Below are 23,270 nucleotides of genomic sequence, written 5' to 3'. Positions count from 1 at the left end.
CACATGTAAACATGGCACCCTGAGGGCTTTCGCTGAGTCTTCTGTGAAATGAAGAAGTTCTGTACTTAACATCTCATCTACTCTGCAGCCAACTATGTTTATAATTTCCAGTTTGTTGTCTGATGACTCTTCCTGCTGCGATGATATATCACACTTTTCTGGGCCAAGCATCCTGTGGCAGAATGCAGGGACCTGGGTGAGGGTCTGCCTCTGCTCTATCAGATCTCTCCTGACACTTGTCTGCCTGGGATCCTTCTTGGCAGAGTGTAGAGAGAGACTGTTGACTGAGGGATCACCTGTTGTACAGTATGCTCAGAGAGGAAGAGAAAGTTCAGATAAATGTCATCTCTGGAGTGGGCAGCCTTGAACTTGTACTAGCTGAGCTTGCTCAGCTTGATGTCAATGGCTCTGGAGCCCCTACCCGCCCTGTTGTCCCAGGACCCAAAGACACTGTCTGTTCCTTCCTCTCTGTTGAATCCCAGGACAAGCAAAATCAGCTACTGAATGGACTATAGGTTTTGGAGGCAGGTGCTGGTGGCGTACCAGTCTGCCTATGAGCAGAGGAGCCCATGCAGAGCCTGCCCTCCTCCCTGCATTACTGAGGCCAATGGAGTCTTAATAAGTCCTACATTCACAGCTGGGTGCTTTTTATGCTGGAGATGTCAAGGAGAGTCTTTGAGAGGCTCATCCTCAGGTGTGATGCATCTTCAACCACGTGGGCCTGGGCCCAGCCCTACAGAGTGACACTCCAAATGTGACCACCTGGAGGGTGCTGGTGCCTTCTCACCTTGGCTTTCCTGTGAGTGTGTTAAGCCTCATGGAGCTTTGGTGTCCTCTGCTGGATACATGGCCCGTGTGGTCTCCTCCATATGTGATTAGTAGGATGACTTGAAAAAGGCAGGGGTGGCAGTAACGATCCCAGTAGCAGCATCATGAGGGTAATTGAGAAATGAGCACACTTGGATCTTCTGGAGCTGCTTGCTCCTGTGCCTTCCTCTCTGACTGTCTTCAAGGGAGACACATGGTTAATTATTGTTTTGCTTAAAATATTGATTTTTGTAGGTAATCCTTATGGGGCAGCATTTCTGGCTTATCTCTTAGCTGGCTTAGCATTTTTTTTTTTTTTTTTTGGCTGGACCTATCTTATCTCACTATTTATTTACTCAACTAAGGGATTTTGTACAGTCCTTTGGGGGAAGCAAGTTATTATCATTATTTATCAGTCAACACAATTTATTGAGTGCCTGCTCATCTTCCAAAGGCTTAGGAGGCAGCTCGCAAGGGGAGCAGCTGGTGTCCAGGGCTCTTGTTGGCTCCATACACTTCCCGGCTTATGTCCTCCAGCAGCAGTTACCGGAGGGTGTTTATCTGTTTGCATCTGTGTCTCGTGTCATATCATCTTTGAGTCCCAGAGCTGTGCACAGTCTGCCGTGCAGGATACCTGATGTCTCACTAAGAGGTGTAGGGAAGGAAGTAGAAAGGAAACCATAATGCAGTCCACACACTGTTCTTCCCCAAAGCTGCGATTGCTGTGTTGTGATGTTGTGTATCACTCAGTGAAAGTGCTTGAACATGCTCCTCCTTAAGTGCATTCCTTTTGCTTTTATGATGTTCAAGTCTGTGCTGGAGGCTTGGTACAAGGTCCTGCCTGCCACATAGGAGCTTGGCTCTGATAGTAATCATGATTGATTGTCCCAAGGTCCCAGAGCACCAGGAAGTCTTACAATGAGACAGAGACGTCTGCTTTCCATCTCATCTACCAATTATGAAAATCATTTTATTGATGTAGGCTATTAACTTTCTATCTCTACTGATACTATGGAGGTGATTTTGTGAAGGAGCATATTGCAGTTTTATATGTAACCAAAAGAATTCAAGGCTGGTTAAATACTGTCCTTCCAAGTGGTTTTGTTTATTTGTTTGTTTTTGCAGTACTGGGGATTTAACCCAGGGCTTTGCACTAAGCCACATCCCTAGCCCTTTTTGCACCTTTTTTTAGAGGCAGGATCTCAGTAACTAAGTTGCCCAGGGTGAACGTGAACTCCCAGGCCTCCTACCTCAGGCTTCCAGACTGCTGGGATTACAGGTGTCCACCATTATACTAGGTTCATTTTTTAAAGGCATATATAAAAGGTGTGCCCATTTATTTTTGTTTTTAGTTGACAGATGAATTTTGGCACCAAAACACCTGGTGTTAAAAATATTTTCCCACTGCTATCTACAAAACACTCTCACTTTAACATCTGCTTCTTTTAAAACAATGTTGGTTACTTTCATATTCATTGTTAAAGATCATCTAAATAGATCAAATTTACTTCAAAAATTTACTGTTTAGCACATCCCTGAGATCATGAAACTTGGCCCTGTCTTCTTATAAAAGAGAGACATGAGGAGAGCAAGTCCCCAAAGTACCAGGCCCAAACTTAGACCCCTCTGAAAGGTTTATCATCACTCCTGTCTCATCGTCCGTGTTTTAAAGTTGTTGTTGAAAGGCTTTGTTCTCACAAAGCATTGTCAGCATCTGAAGCATGTGGTCAGGGATGCTCTATAGATTAGGGAGGCTCCATGGGGACACCCTGGTCTCCAATCTCCCCTGGGAATTCTGCCAAGCCAGATAGACATCTGGCTAGTAGAAGCTCTGAGGTGGGGAGCTCATCCCATCAAGAGCTGAGGTGAGCTGAGAGACAAAGCTGGAGTGCCAGGGTCAGAGCACTGAAATGAAGGTCATGAGCCTTATCCACCACTGCCAGGGCAGAGGCAAGAGTCTGAAGGTGGAAATCATGCCAACTCCCTGGTTTGCTCCCTTGCCCCACAGAACAGTGCAGGCTCTAGGTCAGAGAATCAGCACAGACAGACAGGGGCCTTCTCAAGGTTGGGGGACCCTGATAAAAGAGCTCTGGCAGCTTTATGGTCCCTCATGTGGAAGAGGGCAAGGGGAGGGCTTAGAGGCAAACCCCAGGTCCTGGGTGCCAGTAGGACAATGTCCTTAGGGTTCTCTTCTCCTCCTATGAGGAGGCCTCAACAGAAGCAACTTGAGAGGATCTCGGTCTCAAGCCTCAGATGGCGAGGCCCAATGTGAAGGTACTGCCCTTCCTAGGACCATAGCTGACCGCATGGGCCTAAGTCCTGATTGCTGTGCCCTCCTGGGCTGCCATGCACCCAGCTTTGTGGGGAGTGCAGCTGCCCAGGAGAATGGTCAGGCACAGCCTTTGTAACTGCCTGTGGCCAGCCTGAAAAATCACCCAGATTTTTAATCAAGGGTCAGACTCCAGTATCGATGTGTGTGCTATGTCCAGGACAACTGCTCTCTCATTCATTGTTTTAGATGTGTTAAATCATGTGGACATCCTGTCCTGACCTTCCCTTTCTGGGGGTGCTGGCCTCCCATAACCATCATTACCATGGAGCCCAGGCAGGGGCCCGGGCTCCAGGCATGAGACTGGCTCCCCAGTGCTTCTCCCATCCCAGGTGGTGGGGCTTACAGAATGGCAGGAACAGATGTGTGTTGCTGTTCCAGTGTCCCTCCTGGCCCTTGAGTGCCTCATGTTGTAGGGGTGAAATTCAAGAGCCCATGGAGGGAAGCTTCTTCAGGGCTGGTTCCAGGGGCTCGGGGGTTGGGCAGGATCTGAGCGCTGGAGGGGTGAGGGGCCTTGCTTGGTGGCCTGATGGGCTTTGCACTTCTCCACCCCTTCTCACCCTCTCCCCTTTCAGTAGGAGTCTATGGCTCCTTTGATATGCGACACCTTTCCTGGTCTTTCTGAGGATAGCCTTTCTTGACTAGCTCCCCTAAGGACTTTCCTTTGGGCTTTGCTCTGAGAGGCCCTGAGTGGGGCACACACTGAAATCCTGTGGATACAGGCATCCTGAGTGGGTGGGACCACACTGGATAAGAAGCATTTGCGTAGGGCCTCAAAGTGTATTGGGCCTCTTTTTTGTTTTCTTTTTTCCTCTCTCTCTGTCTCTTTCTCTGTCTCTGTCTCTGTCTCTCTCCCCACCTCCTCTGTCCCACCTCCTCTGTCTCTGGTACTGGGAACTGAGGCCAGGGCCACATCCTCAGCGCTTTTTCAATTTTTATTTTGAGTCAGGCTCTTACTATATAGCTAAAATGTCCTCCTGGGCTCAAACTTGTGATCCTTATTTCCAAGGCTGCTCCCTTATTTTGACACCTTCCTCTCCAGTCTGCTTGGCGTCCTGCGGTAATGCATGCGGTAATGCATGCAGACACTGAATGTCGGCACAGTTTGTAACAGGTCACACCTATGGTGGGAGTGGCAAAGTGAATATGGGAAATTTATGGGCACTCTGTTCTTCCATTCCCTGGAAGAAGAGTAGGAAGGCTATTTGTGACAGAGGAAGTGTTTATTTTGTGTCACCTCATGAAAAGTGTGTGCAGTGTGAGTGTGATCATGATACATAACAATTCTAACTGACCCTGCTGCCAGAAAATTACAAACAGAAGATCTACAGTGTTCAGGAAGGGGCGGCTTAGGAGTATTTCCTCACACGTATTTATTCTATTTTATCAGTTTTCTAGTGTATTTTTATTAAAATGATATATTTTGAATAGTGCTTATTTTTTTCTGACTTTACGTCTGTATACAAAAACAAGATTCTGCTATACACCTACTAGAATGGACAAAACCCACTATCCTTGATGGCACTAAACACTACCGAGTATGTGGAATAGCCAGAATTCTCATTCACCGCTGATGGGTATACGGCATGGGATACCCACTTGGGAATACAGTCTGACAGTTTCTTAAAAGCTAAATATACTCTTACCATATTATCCAGTAGTCACGCGCCTTGGTGTTTCTCCAAGAGTTGAAAACTTATGTGCACGTTAAAATCTGCACAAGGTTGTTTGTAGCAGCTTTATTCATAATTGCCAAAACTTGAAATCAACCAAGATGTCCTTCCTTAGGTGAATGGATGCATTGTGTACATTCTTATAATGAAATATTATTCAGCAATAAAAAGAAATGAGCTATCAAGCCATAAAGACACTTGAAGAAAACTTAAATGCATATTGCTAAGTGGGAGAAGTAAATGTGAAAGGCTACATAACATTTGGTTCCAATTATATGACATTCTGCAAAAGGCAAAACTGTAGCCCCAATAAGAATATTAGTAGGTGCCAGGGGCTGGGAGAGGAGAATGAAGAGGTGGCATGCAGGATATTTCTAAGGCAAGTGAAATTGTCCTGTTGATACCATAATGGCAGATGTGTGTCATTGTACATTTGTCAAAAGCCATGGAATTTACAACACCAACAGTAAACTCTGTTGAAAACTGTGGGCTTTAATAATAATGTGTCACTGTGAGCTCATCAGATGTGACAAACATACCACACCAGGCAAGGTGTTAATAATAAGGGAACTGGGGATGGGACCATGTAAGGGAACCTTATATTTTCTGCTCAGTTTTTCTATAAATGTAAGAGTACTTGATCAAAAAAATTAAAAATCTGATTAAATCTTGACTAAAAGTTAAAAATTATTTTTAAAAATCTGTATATGCCCCATAGTAGTGATTTTGGAAAATACAGAAAGACAGGAAATAGAGAAAATCAACTGTTATTCTGCCACCTTGATATGTTCACATTCAAGTTGTCCTTTCACTGTTTACATGCATTTTTTAAAACGCATCTGACACCATAGTATTAAATACCTCCTAGATGTCTCCAAGTTCTGTTTCCCATCTGGATCCTTCCTTGAGATCCACATTCAGTAAGTCCTGTCATGGCTTCATCCAGATCTGAGCCCTATTTCCTGCCTGTCTGTTCTCCAAAAGCAGCCCAGAGGAGTTTGTCCCCACGAATGGCAGAGCCGCCTGCCCTACCAGTCTGCACACTGCACCCCCGCTCATGGCCTGCCTCACCCATCACAGGTACATCTGTGTCCACCTACATGGCATGGCTGTTCCCTGACAGACCTCACTGCCTTGTATCTCCCCTTATCCTTCCCCTTGTCTACTCCACTCCGGCCTCCTCAGTCTCCTTGAAGCTCCAGGGATGCACAGGCCAGGTTTCTGCTACAGGGCCTTTGTGCTTTCTGCTGCTTCTTCCTAGACCTCTTCAACCGGGTGCCAGCACCAGTCCACTCCTCGCCTCAGGCAGACTTTATCTTGTGTCTCCTTCCCAGTGGAGACTTTCCTCACCACCCCAAACCGAGACCCCCTTGCCAGCTCTTGAATCCTCTTCTCTGATTTGTGCTCATCAACCCATAATGTAAAATCAGCAAATAAAAATATGGATACTGTGCGCCCTTCCTTCTGGGGGGTACATTTCAGAAGGCAGCCTTTCTAACTGGCCCACGGCTCTCTCCCTAAGACATGGGACATATTTGACACCCAAATAAATGCTTGTCAGCTAAATAAAGATGAGTTGACTGAATGACTAAGGTGCAAACACTTAAATGTTTTTATGATCTGCTTTATTAATATCTTGTGAGTCACCTGCATGGCTTGATTTCAGCTTTGGAGTCTGAATCCTTATACGGGACTCCTCACATTGAGATGGGTGTCATTTTCTCCACTGGGATCGGTGGTCTACTGCATCCTTCAGTGATAAGCTAAACCTGTGTGCTATGGAAATCCCACAGCCACCCATTCCTGCAAATTCTCCCTCCTATTCTGTGTCCCTCACTTGGCTGACCTCAACAACTCTTCCCAGTAAAGCACACTGGTCACACTCACTTACGAAGATGTGTCACTCATGTACTGCAACAAAGTTTTCTCTGTTCTCTTTAAGGCACACATGTCTTGCTCTTCCCCTCATGACTATCAGCTTTGTGGTACCCTGAGCGTCACATAGTGATGTATGTGTGTGCCAGGGGCACAGTCCATGCTTTGATAGCTTGAGAACTCATCAGAACCATTCATTCTGGAATGACGGCACACATGGTGGGCTTCCTTTAAAGGGAGATGGTGCTACTCTTGCTTGGTTTCCAGGTTCTGGTATCTTGACCTAGTAAGGTGGATATCTATCACCTCTAGACGTTGTTTTGTCACATGCTAACTTTGTGTCACCCTTTCACAGGTGGTTGCCACAGCAGCCTTAAGCCGATCAGCAACAGTCCCACCATTGCCATCGCTGCTGCTGCAGCCGCTGCCGCTGCTGCCATGGTCTCTGTGGACCCCGAGGGACTCCGGAGCCCAGCCCCCTCCAGTGTGCAGCCATGCCATTTCCTGACATTGGCACCCATCAAAATACCCTTGCGGACGACCCCCTTCTCAGGTAAATTCAAAGTGCTGTCCCTGCAGACTGTATGTACTTCCCACACTCAATAGCGTGTGATGCCAAATAATACATATGTAATTTCATCCAGAGCCAGACCTTGTTAAACCCACCCTGTGTTTGCACCTGTGTGTGTGTGTGTATGTGTATGTGTGTAAGTACTACTTCCTTAAAAATTCTTCAGAGGGGTTGTATAAGAACCTCTAGTGACTGTGCTGAGACTGTTGAAATTTTCTTGTGTGGAATGAGTTAGGGAACAAGGGTATCCACCAGACAAGCCTCAGATGTCTGAGCCCGTGATGCATCGAGGCAGATTTGGAGTTGCATGTAGCCTCCCTGAGCCCTGCCTGGCATTGTCAGATGGCTGTTCTAAAGTGGGGAGGCCACCTTCAAGGGCTGACTATGAGATGTGATCATCCCAGAGCCATTGGAGCTGCTTTCCCAGGGCAGGAGGGGCTGGCAAACATTCTTGCATTGTGAGAGGAGCAGAACTGTTGATGAGGGATTCAGGAGGGAGAAGAAGGTAGAGTCCTGGACTGGATCTGTTGTGTCTACTGCCACGTGTCTGTCTGTTTACTGGAATCAGTGTGCTGTGTGTCCCAGCCATCCTGTGCACTGTTGTCTACTTCAAATGCAGCAATAGTGATAGTCATTTCCAAGGACGTGCAGTAAATCCTTCATTCTTATGAGTTTGTGCTATTGTTTTCATTTTACTTGTTCATGTGATATGACTATTATCTTCTGTGGGAGACAGTATTAATTTAGTGAAATCCTAAATCTGAAAATCCAGAATCTGAAATGCTTTAAAATCTGTACTCTTTTGAGCTCTAACATGACATCACAAGTGGAAAATTCTACACTATAAAACTTTCTTTCTTGAAGATTTTTAAAAAATATTATATAAATTATCTCTATAATATGTATATAATGTGTCCATGAGACATAAATAAATTTCATGTTTAGAGTTAGGTCTTATACTCAAAGCGCCTAATTGTGTATCTGCAAATATTGAAGAATTTGAAACAATCTGAAATCCAGAACACTCCTGCTCCAAAACATTGTGGTTAAGGGATACTCAACCTGTATAATTAATTGTTAGATTCTCTGTAACAGTAAACTTATCATTAAATTGTCACACACACACACACACACACACACAAAGACAACCTAGTTTAATACTTTCCAATACTTCAGAGTGCTTTTGGTTTATTGAGTTTTTTTCTGGATAATCAAATGTGCTTTTTCAACTGGACCTTTGGCATTCTGTATTCCTACAGTGGTTTGCTAAATTAGTTGATCAGTAGGATACTGTGTTCTCAAGAACAAAATCTTATTTCTGTTTCCACATGTCAATGTACATGTACATACAGTGAGGAAATAATGCACATGGATAATGACAATCTCTGTACAGGACCCATATTTACAGCTGTGTCAAGATGTTTATTGAAATCTACCAGTCCAATGCTATTTATTAAAGCTGATGCTATTCAATGAAATTCATCTTAAAACATAAAACTGTGTACCTCAGGATGGTTTTGTTTTCCACACTCTTATATGATTTATGAAATCCCACAAGAATTAGGCACCTTTTCAGGTTTGCAATTCGTTAAGGCTCTGCATTCAAGTCAATAGTCCTGTGCACTCAGTGAGAAAGGCAAGTATCAACATGTAGGCCTTGATGGTGCCATTGGCATGGATTCATGATCTTAAGAACCAAGCTCTGGAAGAGATAAAACAGGTTGAAGTTGGAATGCTGTTGGGGCTGGCTCAGGACCAGTGACCTCATCTAAGGTAGGTTCAGGATCTACTGGTCGATGCACTCCTGCCAGGAGTGCCCTAAGTGAAGTGTTCTTTGGGAAGTTAGATTACCAGGCAGCGTTGTCCCAGGTGTCTCCTCTCCATGTATGCAGTGCATAAGGACAGGATGGTTATGCTCATGATGCAGACTTTCATCCCATTCCCTTGCGTACTTTTAGAAAGCCAAGACTTGAAGGAACAGGAGAGATGGACAGCTCCTTTCCCATCAGGGCTGTTCAAGGCTGATTCTAAAATACTTTCAGTCACCAGTCACATGAGTGAGATTGAGGAGTTGTCTGTACTGATGAGCAGTTCACTAGAAAATTCCTGACACCCCTTAACATAGACGAACCAGGAGAAGACAAGAAAATGATAGAGTGTCCTTAAGGAGCTAACTAGTAGGGGGAATGGAGGGGAAGAAACAGAACAGTGCCAGCAGCCAAATATTGGCAGGCTTTGCAGACAGAAAATGCAGGTCGTGTGAAGTTTGCTCCCTATGCAAGTGATGCTGTAAAAGTCTCTGACCTTTGATGGAGCTACCAGTGAGCAATCTTATTTTTCATTTGAAGATATTTATCCCCAGATAAGTGGACATGGCTATTTGATTTGCATCCTTGAGTTGGTGATAAAAACCAAATGGCCTTAGAGAATCCAAATAGTTTGAGTTAAATCTCCCCACCTCCAGCCTCTTTGGCAGTGGTTGGGGATTGCTGTGGCAGCATGAGAGGTTGCTCCTAGGATCTCATGGATAGGGCTGGGGAGGCTGCCTCACATCCTACAACCCCTAGGACAGCCCCATGGTAAAAATTGTTTCAAAAGGTTAGTTAGTGCTCATATCAGGAGAACAATGCCACTTAACAAATTTCGAGATCCCCTTGTGAGGGCTCAGAGAAGCTCCTCTGGGAAAATTCATGCTCTATTAGCTGCGAGACTCTGGAGGAAATAGGCTCTGTTGGAAAGGAGGCAGAGCCAGAAGAATTACACTTAATTATGTGCATGGTTTGCAGTTTCAAGCAAGTTACCAGAGAGTATTTAAAGAGACCCACAAGCCATTCTACATTTAGCTGTAAACTAGATTTCCTCCCTCATAGTGCTGTCAGCACGGCCTTCCCTCTGCTGCTTGTTCTTCTGCAGGCCAGGCACCCACTGGCCTTGCACCCATGGCAGTCTTTTCACACAGCTGTACCTCTCCCGGGCTGTCTTTCTTTCCTGCTGCCTGAACAATGCACTCGTAGGCTGAGCTGAACACAGCCATGTCCCCATACAAGGGACCATGAACTCGGTGCTGAGATGAGCAGCACTGCTGTGCTAGCCACATAATTTCTAATGCTGCTCCTTACCTGTCTGCTTCTGAATCAGAGCATGAGGCACAAGGACAGTTTAGGTGGATGGCCACGTGTACTTGGAGCTGTGCTGCCCTTTGTGCTGACAGTGTGAGCTGGGACAGCTGGAGGGAGCCATCGAAGAGGCTGCCAGAGTAGTATCTCTTTGCTATTGTTGTCTGCAAGCAGGTGTTAGTGAAATAGTTCACTCTATTTCTTCCTGTTTCTTTATATCTTAGGGCTTAAGGTTGTTGAGAAACATCTTCCGGGCAAAGGTGTTTTTTACTTAGTGTTTATGGAGAACATCCTGTTTATAAAGGGCAGGATGAAAGGCAAGCAGAAGGTCTTAGGAAGAGAGCTGAAATACCTCCCTGGATATCCTGAGGATCAAGTCACCCCAGCCTGCAGCAGCAGCTGGTCCACTATTTTGGTCAGACCTTGTGCCAGGGTGGCAAGTGTTTTCTGTGAAGATACTGATGTGCTAACAGAACTCTGGTGCTCACCCCATTGGATGGAATAAATGGAGGGATTAGTCTTAAAAAACAATGGTATTTATTTTAAAAACTTGGCTCACCATTTCTTATGCATTCAAGTGAGAAAGGTGAAATATGAGTGAGTAGTTATGGTCTCTAGTAGCACAAATTACTATCAAATACAAATATTAAAAAGGACCATCTGCCTTGGAGACCATTTGCCACCTGTTCTCTTGCTTCCGGAACTACTTAATGGTTTAAATTTAACATGTTGTCCTGCCACAGAACAGCTGGGGAGTGACTATTTTCTTTTTCTACCAGTAACTTGCCAGCCAAACCGCGTAACAAGTCAGAGAAGTCTCCAAGCCAGAACGCTACCACCAGGCCTTTTCATGTGGCTGCTGGCTTTCCTCATTAGCAGAATCTGCAGATGCTAAGACAGGTTCTATGACAACAATGATCCAGTCATTTGGGGATAAATTCTTTCTTTTTAAAAAATCTCAGAATTATTTTCTCCTCTGCTATAATCAAAAAATGTCATAATACATAGTAACATTTTAGAGCTTTCCAGGGACAAAAATATTCTAACACTGTAATAACATAATTACTTACACTCCAAAATGTTGGAAATTCTGCGGGCTCCTGTGAGAAAGACAGGCATTTCTGATAGGAGGGATTGTGCTGCCTTTAGTAGAAAAATTGGTTGGTATAAACCAACCAATAAACAAAACCTTGGTGTAGTTTATTACCTGTGATAAGTGAGCTTCTATTAAGAATGCAACTGCAAATACACAAGCTGACAGTTTTACATTTAGCCACGTTGGGGGCAGATTTGTCTACACTATTAAGATCCAAAAATGAGATCTGGCTTCACACTGAGTCTTTTCTATCAGTGAGGTGTTGGTCACCCACCTAGGAAAGGGTGTTTTTGTGACCTCATATCCCCAGAAGCCTCCCATCCCTTCTCCCTTCCCTGAGAAATGGCAGGCAATTTATCAACATTAGCTGTCTATACTGTTAGCTCTAGTCCACTTTTTCTTTTTTTTAAGAAAAACTGGAAATACATATCCGCAAAGCACGTATATGATTATGTGGAGTGCAAGGAATGTTAATGCAACAGACACCCAAACGTCTCCCTCTGTGAGAAGAAAGTACACATTTCTGGTCCCCTTCCCTCTGGGCAACCTTGCTCTTCCTTATCCCAGAGGTAACTGCACCCCTGGACGTGTGCCAGTCATTCTGTTGTTGCTTTTTAAAATTATGTTTACATATTTACAAGGTACTGCGGAGTTTGAGCTTCTTTCAATTTTGCATAAACAAAACCGTGGTCATGAATTCTTGGGCGACTGTCTTTCTGCTAGGAAGTATTCTCCTTTGTGTTGCTGCTCTGAGGCTGGCAGCTGCAGCACAGGCCTGCTCTCTGGTGAGAAACATTTATCCCTGTGAGCCAACCATGTACCACTGTTCCATGGTTGGCAACGTTTGCACTCCCTGAAATCCCGCACACCATTGTCCTCTTCTTCCTTTGGAAGTACTTTCCTCTCCTGAACTGAACCTGCTCTGCTAATACCCTTCTTGGGGCCTTTGTCAGCTCTCGGGAGCCCTGGACCTCCTCTGCCTTCAGTATCCCCTGCGTCCTCATCTGAGATAACTACCATCTCAGCCTGATCGCCCGCTCCTCCTGGGGCTTGGGCTTGAGATTACAGAGCAGTTTCTCGGTAGCTACCTCCACTTTCCAATGGAGATCTCGGACTCCATTGTTCTGCTCAGGAACTTTAGATTTCCTAACTCAGGCTCCATTCAATAAAAAAAAAAAAAAACCATAGAAAACCATTATGTTTCCTATGGTCTCCTAAGTAAGCCTACTCTTCCAGGTAGTTCCAGTGGGGAATTTTTGCTTATCTTCCAGGCCTCAACCATCCTGGCTGCTGCAGGTTCCTCAACTATGTCAAACCCCTGGCTGCCTCAGAGCCTATGTCCTGGCCTTTCTTCCTGCCCCAAGTACCCTTCTCCCAGCCACCTAGCACTGCATGTGGCTGGTTGCATTTCTGTCGCTCTGGCCTCAACTCTGAGAGGCGGCCTGTAACCTCCTGTTCTGAAATATCCTCTGGAATAAACTTTTCATTGCTGAGCATTTATCTTAGCATTTATCTTGGAATGTTTTTTGGTGTCTACTTATGGCTCATTTCCTCTTTGAATTCTCAGATTTATGAGGACAGGGGCTCCGTACTTCATTCACCAGTGAATATCAAAAGCTTAAAGAACTATCTCTCCTTAGCTGAGTGGACACAACCATAACACATGAGCCCTTCTCTTCAGAGATACATTGGGATGCTAGTTGGCTATTCCACTACCAACCTGGCCCAGGCACCACAAGCAAAAGATCTGTATATCTCAGGTCTTCCCCAGTATGGCAGATACACTTCCTGCTCCTTGGCCAGCATTAGGTAGAGTCTCTAGGAAACTCAGAGAATTTTATGAAGGAGCTCAAAGCACTATTCAAGCTCCAATAATTACCTTCTTGTAGGGTTTGAATTTTCTAGAATTCAAATTTTTTAACTAAAAGGGCTTTGAACTCCACAAAGCCAATCCCACTATGTAAAGCTGGGAGACAGTGTTGAAGATCAGTAAATGCAAAGCTACCTAAACTCTAGTGCTGTAGAAGGGTAGGGAAAACCGGAAATCAGCTCCCCTTTTCCACAGATTTCAAGAATTTCTTTCTCAGCTATCCCATTGATCCACACACCAGCCATAACCATTGTGTTAGCATCAATGACCAATGATCAAGACTTGTGGCCAGCCTGCTGGTGCTGAGGGACATTCAATAAATTAAGCTCTACTGGCCAGGCAGGCACAGGTTCAGAGCCTGCATGGGCTGAGTTCTTGGTGCACTGAGGCCCCACACTGAGTTCTTGGTGCACTGAGGACCCAGGCTCCAGCCTGGGCAGAGAAGGCATAGCTTCACACAGCTGTGCCAAGTGCCACCCTACATGGGTCCTCCTGATCTTCAAACTGAGGCCATCTTTAGGAGTCCATGGAAGGACTGTGGGAAAAATAGATTGGACTTCAGAGAGAGGAAGGAGTCATTCATTGCTGCTTTAATGAAAAACATCCTCTGAGGAGGTTTGTTGCTGTATTAGATTGCTTTGCTGTAGCCATAAGCCAAAGTGTTTTCTTCACATACTCAAGGTAACAAGAGCAGCTGGCCCCTTTCCAACTTGACCACTTCATTTCATTTATGATAATAGCAGGACTAGCAATAGTATTCATGCCCAGGGGTCATCAGAGGCAGTAAGAGTGACACATTCTCTAGGACACATAAAGGAGAGGAGCCCTAAGGACACTCAATGGAGACAGGGTTCCCAGTGTGGAGTCCAGCTCCCAAACAGACCTCTGTGGCACATAAATAAGACCAGTGCCTCAAAGGAGGATTGCACATTCACAGGAAGCTGAGAGTTTGCCCTTGGTAGTACCTAAATTTCTAGAGACCACGTGGGAGTTGCATTTGAGCAAACATGCCCACGGCAACACTGGCGCTTGAAAGTAGATCAACTATGAAAACCCGAATGACAGATTTTTGAGTCCTCAAAAAGTTAAACATGGGATTCCCACATGACCCAGAAAGTCCACTTCTCAGTGTATACCCAAAGCAGGGTCTCTAGTACCAATTTGTGTAGCAGCATTATCCAAAACAGCAAAAGAGTAAAAGCTACCCAAGTGTCTGTTGACACACAAATAGGGAAATAAAGTATGGAACGCACATAGAATGGAATATAAAGAAAATTTTGACTCATTCTACAACTTGGATGAACCTTGAAGACATGTTGCTGAGTAAAACAAGTCAGTCACAAAAGGGCAAATACCATCTAATAGTACTTGTATGAAGCACCCAGAGTTGTCAGATTCTTAGAGATAGGAAAAAGAATGGAGAGTGGCTGGGGGTAGGAATGGGAGTAGAGATTTTGTGTTTGATGGGTGTAGATTCAGACTGAAAAGATGGAAAAGCTCTGGAAATGGATTATGGCGATGGTCGCACGACAGTTCGAGTGTGCTTGCAGCACTGGACTGTATGTGCAGAAATGGTTAAGGCAATGACTTCAATGTTACATGCATTTAACTACAATTTAAAAAAAGCAAGGACAAGAAAGTAGCCCTGGTCCTATGCACACTCAGTGCTGCCTGGAAGAGGCCCATGTGGTCTCCTCTGGGCTCCACCAGTCTCCATGTCTGACAGAAGTGTGTTCTCATAAGCATGTGCCTGAAATTTATTTTAGTGAATTGGGAAAGTGTCAGCACAGTATTAAGTAAGAAGCAGAGAAAACATCTAATTGCTCACACCTTCACAGTCTAACATCAGCATCCCCTTTGATTCAACTCTTGTGACAGCTTCCTGCAGCCGGGTTCTGGACAACATTAGCCCTGTGGAACACAGAAACTGAAGAATCAAGAGGGGTGGAGGCCTCTGAGCAAGAGTGCGAACAGTTGTCTCAGAGCCCTGTACCCTTCTGTGGCAGCTGGGCATCTTTGGTGGGAGCAGCAGGAGCTGGCTAGAGGTACAGCCCCTGACTGGAGGGTGTGACTAAAGGATCTGTGGTCATGGAAGCAGCAGGAATGAAGGGCTCTCCTGAACTGGGAGGAGCCTGGGGCAGTAGAGGCAAGAGAGCCAGAGGGAGGGGTAGACCTATAAGGCTGGAGCTGGGTCCCAGGAAGAGACGGGTGAGAGTGAAGGTGATGACTGGACAGTTGGGAACCAAACCTGGGACTCAGGGCTAAGAATGTAGCAGTGTTAAATCTGGAAACTTCTGCTGCCACTGTACTTTACTGGAACTTTTCAGAGCCCTGAAAGGGGTACTGTATGGTAAAGACTGACTCTGCCTGAGAGCAGAGTGACATCCTGTCATCCCACTTTAATTCTCCCAGGCACAGCTATCTGTGAACACAGTTGGAAGGCAGAGCCACTATGACTGTGGCTCCTGACCTGTGAGAAGAGAGCAAGGATGTCATGCAGGGCCAAAGTGCCCTTATGACCTCCAGGTCATAAAGAAAGAAGTGGGAACCGGGGATCTGCTTGGTGAGGGAGAGACGCATGATGTAAAATGGTCCAGCTACAGTTTATGGAGTTTTATGGTGATGAGAAGGCTGATCGCGTTACAGGCAGGATGTCTGGGTGTCTGTGAAGTCTGAAAGGCTGTAGCAGTCACTGGCTGTAGGAGGAAGAGAGGATGGTGTCTTGGAATGGCACTAATCCATCATTGCCTGCAACAGCATGAGGACAGCTGTGCTCAGACTTGGTTATAGCTAACATCTGCAATTCCATTGCCCACGGACCATGTCTCCAGGAGCTCCCAGGGCTCCTGGAGGGGGCTTCCCACACCCCAGCACCCAGGCTGCCTTTCCCCTTATAGGCTCTGCTGTTTGATGACTGCTACTGCAGCACCCATGCTGCGCATTCCTCTCAGACCTACATTTCAGTTTTAATATTCCAGGTGGATACTTGCTTCTTGTGATAGCAGTCAATGCCTGTGGCAGTCGCACCCTCTCTTTTGCTTTCTTTCTCCTTTCAGTGGAATATTGCCATGCTGTGTGCTTCTCAAGGATGCAGTTGGGAATAAGTAAGCTCTGTCTTCGGAATAAGGGTAAAGATTGGTCTAGAGACCCTACAACTATCATGAGATATAGATACAGAAGCCTGGGAGTTTCCCAAGGCTATTGTGCTGCTGGGATACTGTGGGGACAGAACTATAATAGTGTGTCTTTGTTTCCAGTGTTTAGGTTCATCTTGCTCAAATCTAGAGGAAAGGAAAAGCGGAAATAGAGAAGACTGTCCTCTGCAGAACTGATACCTCAGCCTTATACTAGTGAGCTGACAGTGCGATAGTTGTCTTAAGGAGCTGCTTGCACTGGTGGGAAGTGTACCTCTTGTCCTGGGCAGGGTCCCATTGTTTGTCCTGGGCAGAGTCCCATCTCTTAGCCCCTGTATCTGCCACATCCACCCCAGGCAGCCAAGTATGATTGGGGTCTTTCCCCTAAACTCTAGTGACAGCAGTAGTTTGTGCTGTGCTGTGAGGTGTCAAAGTTCACTGGTGTCTTGTCACAGAGCACAGTGAGCCTAGTTCAGGGAAGAGCTAGGGTACCACCCTCATGTAGAAAAGGAACCAGAAAGAAAGCTTTTAGAGGGGTCAGTAGAAAGGAACTGGAATAATGTCAGACCTATAACCTAGACCTGAGTTGCTGGTTACACCACACAGCACCACAATGGCCTTTCCTGATTTCTTGGTTTACATCCACCCCCTGGGGAGTCCATCTGGTGCTGACTTTGGTCCACCACAAAGCCTGCCTGACTGCTCAGTCCATCAGGCATTTCTAGCCTTTCAGCTCCTATGCTGGCCTGGGTCTCACTGCTCACTTGACTGCCTGTGTACTATTCAAACTTGTGGGCTATGTCCTCCTTGTCATGGACATAAGGTAGGGCCAGCACAATGTTTCTGTGTGTCCTGGTCGGTGCTCATGAGAACACCTTGTACCTCCTTCTGCCCAAGAAATATTCACTGGATGCTGACTCAGCAGCTAAAGAAAGAGCCATGACTGCCAATGGCCGGATTAGGCTGGGTTGCTAAAATCATACAGTATCAGGGGCTGGGGATTTAGCTCAGCGGCACAGCGCCTGCCTGGCAAGTGCAAAGTCGTGAGTTCGATTCCTGGTACTGGAAAAAAACCAAAACCAAAAAAAATCATACAGTATCATAGCATAGCCTTTCCTGGTTACAGAACATGCAGAGAGAGTGGCCCTTTTGTCAGCAGCTAAGTGATTTCAGTCCTGTTGACTAGAAAGAACAGTTGCCCAAGCCATGTAGGCTTATTTCTTCATGAAAGTGTTATCATTTTACCACTCTGTGCCTAGATCCTGGTCTCTGAGCACAGGTACACTTGGGAGATACGGGTCTTACTGATCCCACTCCCTCGTTCTGTGTCATCAGCCCCATCTCATATTGGCTTCTGGAGAAAAGAAATGGAGATGCTTCCATACCATTCAGCATAAATGTGAGCTAATCCTCAAAGCTTGGGCTGTAACATGTTCAGAAACTGGCCCATAGTGTACACAGTGGAGGACTTACCGTTCAGGGTACTGAGAGGGTGCTCCATGTTACCAATGTACAACGCTTGGACGGATGGTGAACAGGTGGAGACACATCTCAGGGATGGGGCAAAGGAAGGGCCCTGAGGGAAAAGCTGGGGTGGACAGAGCAATGGAGCACAGGGAGGCTTGGAGGCAAGGCCAAGGGAAGCCAGTGACTTCCACGCAAAGAAACATTTGCTGCTCTGGAATAAAGTCCAGAACTTCTCCCCGGCCCACAATGCCTTCCCCAGGAGGCTTTCTGTTAACCTCTCTGGTCAGGTTTGCTATCAGTAGCAGCACCCAGCAGGAAAAATAATCACTCCCTTGCCTACAGCAACTTTAGGGCACATGCCTCTCTGTGCCTTCATCTGAGTTCTGAAGCCACCAGCTGCAGAGTGAGGAGTGAGGCTGTGGTAGTGTGAGGGAGCTCCACGTGGGGTCACCAGACCCAGGTTGGGAAGGAGCTCTCATCTTCTGGCCCAGCATACTTTTGCCCTTTGTGGCTCCAGATCTGGGAGATCTGATGCTTTGTGTTGAATTTAAGCTTCTTCAAGCCAACCTTCTTTATAGCTCATGCCCTGACGTGCCTCCCCTGGCAATTCCAAACATTTCCTCCTCACCCCATGACTGAGATGGGTATGCACATTTTGAGTTAAAAATCACATAACGTACAATTAACCATGACCTATTTTGTGATGTTTAGTTCAGTAATAATTAGTACACCTACAGCTCTGTGAATGCCCAGCCATCTAGTCCTAGTACCTTTTCATCCCCCCCAAAGAAACACCACATTTCTCTTCCCCTTGCACTCCCGGGCCCTGGGCAACCACTAATCTGTCCCTGTGGACTCAGGACCCTCCAGATAATAGAATCAGAGGTGATGTGGCCCTGTTTCCGGAATACACAAGTCAACTCATATTCTGGAAGAATCCCTGTAAGACTGCTACAATCTGTTTCTTGAAGTCTGATCTCAATATATTTGGGTTTTTGTTGTTCAAAAATTTTTAATTATTCAATATGTTTTACTAACTACATGATTGTTAGGTTTGCTATATTTTCTTGAATCAATTTTGGAAAATTCCTTCTGAGAATGTGTCCATGTTTTCTAGATTTTCAAATTTACTGATATAAAATGATTCATAGGATTGGGTTAATTTTTAATTTCTTGCTGTTCCTGTATAGTTGTTCTTCAACAACAGCACTTGCCCCTTGTTGTACAATGACTCAGCCCTGCCTCCTGGGCCCAGCTCCTCTGCCCCAGGGCTCTCAGGACACATAAAATGTTCCATCATCAAATTTGTCCCCTCTCTGCCTACCTGAGGCTGTTGAAGACAGGGGAATGTTTTTCTTACTTTTTATCCAACTGCTCAATACAGATTGACCCACTGGTTTTTTGTCTATGTTTAAGGTATCTAACACAAGGCTATAAGATACATATAGATAATAGAATGATTACTAGGATAAAACAATACATCTGTCATCTCATGCAAGTACCCATTTATTTTTCTTTCTCATGAACACCTATAATCTATTCACTTAGCAAAATCCTGAATACAACACATTATTATTAATTAAAATCTTCATATTGCACATCTTAAGACTTGATCCTAAAAGTATCTACTATTTTGTATCCTTTGACTTACATTTCCCTGTTTTCTTTTTTATTTTAAAAAGAATAGTTAAAAAAAGAACAGTAGCAAAATATCCACATCACAGATAAAAAAAAACAAAGCAAAAACATTAAAAATAATACAGAGTTTCAGAACAAAGTGATAGGAATTAACAGTGTTTGATATATTACATATAGTTATCTTCAATGAAATTGTTCAGATTACTGGATGTAAAAATGCAAGATTGATGAAACCATTAAAGAGAAAAAAATAATAATAAAAAACATTAGAGACAATACAGAGTTTCAAGATGGTAGGAATTCACCAATGGTTGTTATATTGCATATAGTTGTCTTCAAATTAGTTGCTCAGGTTACCAGATATAAACATGCAAAATTGGTCAAAATAAAAAAAATTAAGCATTAACTGTTCCTTTCAATAAACCACCAGACATCAGCAGTACAGTTATCCCAGCTATCTATATATATCTATAGATATATATATTTTTAATATATTTTTTGCCTTCTCTCATCCCAGTTGTTCCTTCATTTGAGTAATTTCCTTCCCTTTTATATTATCTATTGTTCATTTTGGGTTTTATTTACACTTTCAGGTTCTTACACTAGGGAGACAATATGATGTTTACACATGTAGGTCCTATTTATTTCATTTATGAGTATGGTTTCTAATTGCATCCATTTACCTATAAAAGCCTTGAGTTTATCTTTCTTATAGCTGAGTAATACTCCATTGTGTAAAAATACTACATCTTTTTATCCATTTCTCAGTGGATGGGCATGGGTTGTTTCCAAGATTTAGGTATGACAAATTGTGCTGCTATAAACATGGATGCACATATATTGCTGTGGTATGTTGTTTTTAATTCTTCTGGGAAAAAAACTCAGAAAGAGAATAGCTGGGTTAAGTGGGACTTCTAATCCTAGTTTTGTGAGGAATCTTCAAACTGATTTCCACAGTGGTTTCACCAATCTACACTCCCACCAGCAGGAAAGAAGGGTTCCTTTTTCCCCACTGCCTATCCAACATTTGTTATTGGTTGATTTCTTAAAGATAGCCATGCTTTCTGGAGTGAGATGGAATCTCAGTGTTGTTTTAATTTGCATTTCTCAAATGACTAATGATGTTGAACATTTTTTTCACATATTTATTCACGATTAGTATTTCTTCATCTGAGAAGTGTATCTTGATCTCAGATGCTGATTTTGGTTTGGGTCTTTGAATTTTGGGGGCCTGAATTTTTTTAATTCTTTGTATGTTCTAGATAGAAGTCCTTTGTCTGAGGAGCAGTTGGCCAAACTTTTTTCCCAATTCATGGGTTTTCTTTTTACTCTGTTGGTGATTTCATTTGATGTGCAAAAACTTTTCAATAAGATGAGATCTTCATTGTTGATTCTTTGAAGTATTTCCCATGCAGTTTGGTTTTTGTTCATGATCTCTCTGCCTACCCCTATGTCTTTAAGATTTTTATGTCTCTTCCAGTAGATTTAGTGTTTCTGTTTTAATGTTTAGACCTTTGATCCACTTTGACTTTAGTGCATAGTGATAGACATGGGTCTAGTTTTAGTCTTTGGCATGTAGAAAGCCAGTTTTTCTAGCACCATTTGTTAAGGAGGCTATCTTTCTTCCAGTGAATATGTTTGGCCCTTTTTTCAAAGATAAGGTGGCTGAGTGTGTTTGCAGCTGTGTCTGAATCTTTTAATATGTTTCATTGATCTGGAGGTCTGTCTTTTTTGCCAGTACCATGCTGATTTTATCAGAGCAGCTTTGTAGTATAATTTCAATTCAGGGATTGTGGTGTCTCTTGCCTTTCATTTGTTTCCCGGGATTGTTTTTGCTATTCTAGGTCTCTTCTGGTTCCAGATGAATTTTAGGAATGTTTTTCTGTAGGTCTGTGAACTATACTAATGGTATTTTAATTGGGATTGCATTGAATCTGTACAATAATGTTGGGAGTATGGCCATTTTCACAATGTTAGTTCTTCCTATCCATGAGCAAGGAATATCTTTCTATTTTCTGAAACCCTCTTCAATCTCCTTTTTCAGAGTACTGTTATTTTCAGTACTCTGTGTAGATCTTTTACTTTTTTTGTTAGACTCCTAATGTTTTATTTATCTCCCTTTATTTTATCTCAGTGTATTTGACTTTTTAGATTTCATATACAAGTAACATCTGCAATAGTTTTCTTTCTGTGCCTGTTTTATTTCATTTAGTATAGCCTATTCCCACTCCTACCTCTGTCATTTGGTCTCTTAATGGACACCTACGCTGTACATACTTGGGTCTTATAAATAGTGTTGTAGTGAACACGGGGGTGCAGACATCTCTTTGAGGTTCTGTCTTGGTTACTTTTCTCTCATTGCTGAGACAAAATATCTGATGCCCAAAATTAAGGAAGGAAAGGTTTACTTAGCTCACAGTTTGTAAAGGTTTCAGTCCATACTTGGCTGGCTGCAAGTGGCAGAGGACAACAGTTCATGGCAGTGGAAAACAGCAAAAGCAACAAGAGCAAAAGGGAGGAGCAGCAGCAGAGAGCAAACCTCTTTCCCTCCCTTACATTGTATGCAAGCTTCCTGCCCCAGGGCACATGTAGCACTCACACCCATAATCCCAGCATTGGATCATGAATCAATCAAAAACTCTAGAAGCCCACCCCATGACTGTGTGAGGCTTTGAGGGGACATCTAGATGCAAACCATAGCTGCATGAGACTGTAAGGGGACATTTAGACGCAAAGGTGCTAATTTCACCCTTTTGGGCATACATCCCAAAGATGAATCATTGAGTCACACAGTAGTTCTATTTTTAATTTCTTTAGGAACTTTTGGATTGTTTTCCATAAAGGCTGTAACAATCTGCATTCTTGCCAACATTATGTGGAAGTTTTCCTTTCTTCAAACCCTTGGCTACATTTATTATCTATTGTCCTTTTAATAATAGCCATCCTAAGGGGTGTGATATCTCATCATGATTTTGATCTTCATTTCCCTGACATTGATGTTACTGAGTACCTTTTAAAATACCCAACACTCATGTGTATATCTTCTTTGAAAAAATGTTTATTCAGGGTCCTTTGCTCATTTGTTTGTTGGGTTTTATCTCCTTGTTATTCATGTGAGTTCTTTACAATTTTGATGTTAACCCCTTATTGGATGTATAATTTGTAAGCATTATTTCTCAATCCATAGGTTGCTTTTCATTTAAAAAAATTATTAATACATGTTTGCAGTACATAGTGATGCCATTCATTATGGGGAGTTGGTTTATGTACACAACACATCTTTCTTCATCCCCTCCCCTTCTTCCTTACCCTTCCTTCCAGCTCTTGGTCCTCTTCCCTTCTTGCAAAATATCTATCTCCCTGTTTCTTATGATCTATTTTTAATTTTGTTTTTTTCTTTTATTTATACTTTGTATTTCTCATATATGGGAAACTGTGCTGTAAGAAATGTTGGTGGAAAGAAGGAAGGTCATATGGTGTCTTAGGGGAAGGCTGGGAGCCTTTGTGGATGTGGAGCTTCCAGGAGGTAGACATGGCTCATCCTCACCAACCAGGGAACTGACTGGGTGCTGAAAGTGGATGCTATGAGAGCTCAAGGGCCAGAGCTGGGGCAAAGATTTTCGTTCGGCAGGGAACATATTCAGGACTTTGGAAAAGGATGAAATACCACAGAGCCATAATCTAACCTATCTAC

The 23,270-nt window shown here is 43.9% G+C and overlaps 1 protein-coding gene across 1 annotated transcript in view; it reads left to right on the top strand.

The window, feature by feature from the left end:
- Tcerg1l (transcription elongation regulator 1-like) overlaps positions 1-23,270 on the top strand; it is a 198,158-nt gene that overhangs the window by 35,557 nt on the left and 139,331 nt on the right. Inside the window, exon 4 of the mRNA XM_005402032.1 lies at positions 7,040-7,237. Within this exon, the coding sequence (XP_005402089.2) occupies positions 7,040-7,237 (198 nt within the window). The remainder of the gene's footprint in view (positions 1-7,039; positions 7,238-23,270) is intronic.

Source organism: Chinchilla lanigera, unplaced genomic scaffold (genome assembly GCF_000276665.1).
Source record: "Chinchilla lanigera isolate Chin_1 unplaced genomic scaffold, ChiLan1.0 scaffold00076, whole genome shotgun sequence".
In the NCBI taxonomy this organism is placed as follows: domain Eukaryota; kingdom Metazoa; phylum Chordata; class Mammalia; order Rodentia; family Chinchillidae; genus Chinchilla; species Chinchilla lanigera.
Note: the sequence above shows the minus strand (reverse complement) of the source record. Positions and strands in the feature narration are given on the sequence as shown.